This window comes from Nicotiana tomentosiformis, chromosome 12, assembly GCF_000390325.3.
Source record: "Nicotiana tomentosiformis chromosome 12, ASM39032v3, whole genome shotgun sequence".
Classification (NCBI taxonomy): Eukaryota; Viridiplantae; Streptophyta; class Magnoliopsida; order Solanales; family Solanaceae; genus Nicotiana; species Nicotiana tomentosiformis.
In genome coordinates this window covers 85,974,377-85,976,966 of record NC_090823.1, presented here as the reverse complement: position 1 = coordinate 85,976,966, position 2,590 = coordinate 85,974,377, and the positions used below count along the sequence as shown (strand labels likewise).

General features: G+C 42.9%; 1 protein-coding gene across 1 annotated transcript; it reads right to left on the bottom strand.

Moving 5' to 3' along the window:
- Window positions 1-1,131: 1,131 nt before the first annotated feature.
- On the bottom strand, window positions 1,132-1,893 carry LOC138902971 (uncharacterized). The gene has a single exon (XM_070190878.1). The coding sequence runs from the start codon at window positions 1,891-1,893 to the stop codon at window positions 1,132-1,134; it is 762 nt and encodes a 253-aa protein (XP_070046979.1).
- Between the last annotated feature and the right edge of the window lie 697 nt (window positions 1,894-2,590).

Here is a 2,590-nt window from a genome sequence, read left to right as displayed (position 1 = left end):
TATTCATGTTCCTGTTGATTCATAATATATTAGTTGTTCTAGTTATCATTCTGCTATAGTTCTTTATCTCATATTTCCCCAAGCATGCTTCCCCCTCCCGATATCGCTTGTCTAATTCTTCATTATAGTTATTTATATATATATTATTAAACTGTACAAGTTGATTTTTATGTGCCTTGCCTTAGCCTCGTCACTACTTCATCGAGGTTAGGCTCGACACTTACCAATACATGGGGTCGGTTGTACTGATACTGCACTCTACACTTTTTGTGCAAATTTTGGTACCGGCTCGGGTTGATCAAGATTTTGCTATTGGACCGCTATCCAGAGACTCAAGGTAGATCTGTCGGCGTTCACAGACCTTGAAGTCCCCGTCTATCTTTTCTGTTCTACTATTTCTTTCATTCAAACTGTTGTATTTCTTTCAGACTATTACTTATAGTAAATTCTAGAATGCTCATGAATTGTGACTCCAGATCCGGGTGATAGTAATTAATACAGTTTTATATTATTCTGCACTTATTATATTTCACCTTAGTTAATTTGTTGTTATTTACTGAATGGGATAAGAGTTGGTTTAATGATTCTCTAACATTGGCTTGCCTAGCAAGTGAAATGTTAGGCGCCATCACGGTCCCGACGGTAGGAATTTCGAGTCGTGACACTTATTAAGTAGTGACTAAACACGAAAGGCTACGACCACCCTAAAAAACGGCTTGAAGACGTCCGAAAGCTCGTAATCAGAACATAAGGCCTATATAAAAATTGAAAACATTCTAAAAGGTTACCCCTCAGCAAAAGCATCATCTAAAATCACTTAAGCATCTTGGGAAAACTGCCGGTCACACCGAGTTTCCAAGGCCTCGAGCAAATAAAGTTTCATCGAAGTCGGGCTCTATTCGGACATATGAAAAGTGAACAACTTATTACTATATTTGATTCTATGCTAAGGCATCAGAAATATTTTCAAGAATATAGATTATGAAAAGATGCTAAAAAAGTAGAGACTTGCAATTGCCAGAAAGGGAAATTGTATATATTCCGGAATGTATTTACAAAGGCCTAACAAAAATGACATCAAACTAAACAAAACATATACACAAGAAAAAAAATAAAAAAGTTTTAAGGCATTCAAGCCTGATCTTCACCAGGGCACAACTCGTCGCCAGAACCGTCTGAGCCTTCGGACCCCACTGAACCCTCGGAACCTTCGACACCTTCAGGCTTGGAAAGTTTCTTTGACTTGGCCTCAAGCTTTATTTCTTCCTCGATCTCGGCTGACAGGTCGAAGTCTCGGGTGTGAATTGCTTTGAGAGTCTCCCTTCTTGACAGCCGCCTCACATATTTGGCATTGGTCTTCAGAAGGGCCTCGGCTGCTTCGACATCGGCCTTGTATTGGGCCACCATCTCCTTAGCATCGGCAGAGGTTGTCTCCAGCTTGGACTTCATTGCCTCATGCTCTCTACCAAGGGCATCCCATTCTGCGACAGCCGAGCTTAGCTGTGCTCGGAGGTCTTCATTTAGCTGAGCCTGCTTGTCAGCTTTCTCCTTTGCCACCCGAAGTTGAACCTCTACTGATTTCATATTTGCATGGGCAGTTTCCTTTTCCGAACCCAGCAAATCCATCTTGCTCTTCCACCCATTGGCCATATCTTGGATCTTGTTCATCTCCTTTCGGAGTTGGTCGACCTGGTCGATCTTCTGTTGGACCTGCGAGGTTTTGTCATTAGCCAATATGACTAGTTCCTCGTTTCTAACTTCAAAGACCTTTACCTTTTCGACCAAGTCGGCATGTTCCCGCCTCAGGGCCGATGCGTCCTTTTGAGCCCCATCCAGCTCGGCCTGAAGGTCCTTGACGGTCTTGTCTTGTTTCTTGCTGAAGAGCTTGTACATATCCTTCTTTCAAGCCTGCTCCTTCAGCTCGAGCTCGAGCTGATTAACCTCAACACGGTACTGGAGGAATCTCTCAGGGTGAAGTACCGAGGCCTATAAAAAAATAAATGTCGTGAGAAATATAAAACTTAAGTAAAATATGAGAAGATATAATGATGAATTACCCGGTTCAGCATATGCTGTGCCTCATTGAAAAGACACGGTACATCCACTTCATACATTTTTGCTTGGTCCTCCTCGGTCACCAGGCATCGAAGGTAGTTGGCATCCTCCGGGATAGTAAGAATAATCGATCTCTAGCGACCAGGGTCCACACTCGGAGCGGGAAACTGATTAATCAATTTTGGGCTTGAACTCGACCCGCCAACTTCCGAAGATATATCCTTCTTCGGGACTTCCAGGTCGCCTAGACCAGTAAAATCTTCCAAAGTGGATGAGTCCACACCATCGAAGAAAGAATAAAGGGGATCGTCCGCGCCATGAACCCCTTCATTGGACTTCTCTTTTCCTGCTTGAGCCTCCTCAAGCATGGACTCGGTGTAGGAGGGCGTCACCATAATTTCTATTACACCGCGGTGTCACGACCCAAAATTTCCAACCTTCGGGACCGTGATGGCGCCTAACATTTCACTTGCTAGGCAAGCCAATGTTAGAATAATATTAGCCATTTTAAAATAATTTTAAATTTATTAATAAC

Coding starts and splice junctions, on each gene's coding strand:
- LOC138902971 (XM_070190878.1), bottom strand. CDS start 1,893: ATGTACAAGCTCTTCAGCAAGAAACAAGACAAGACCGTCAAGGACCTT.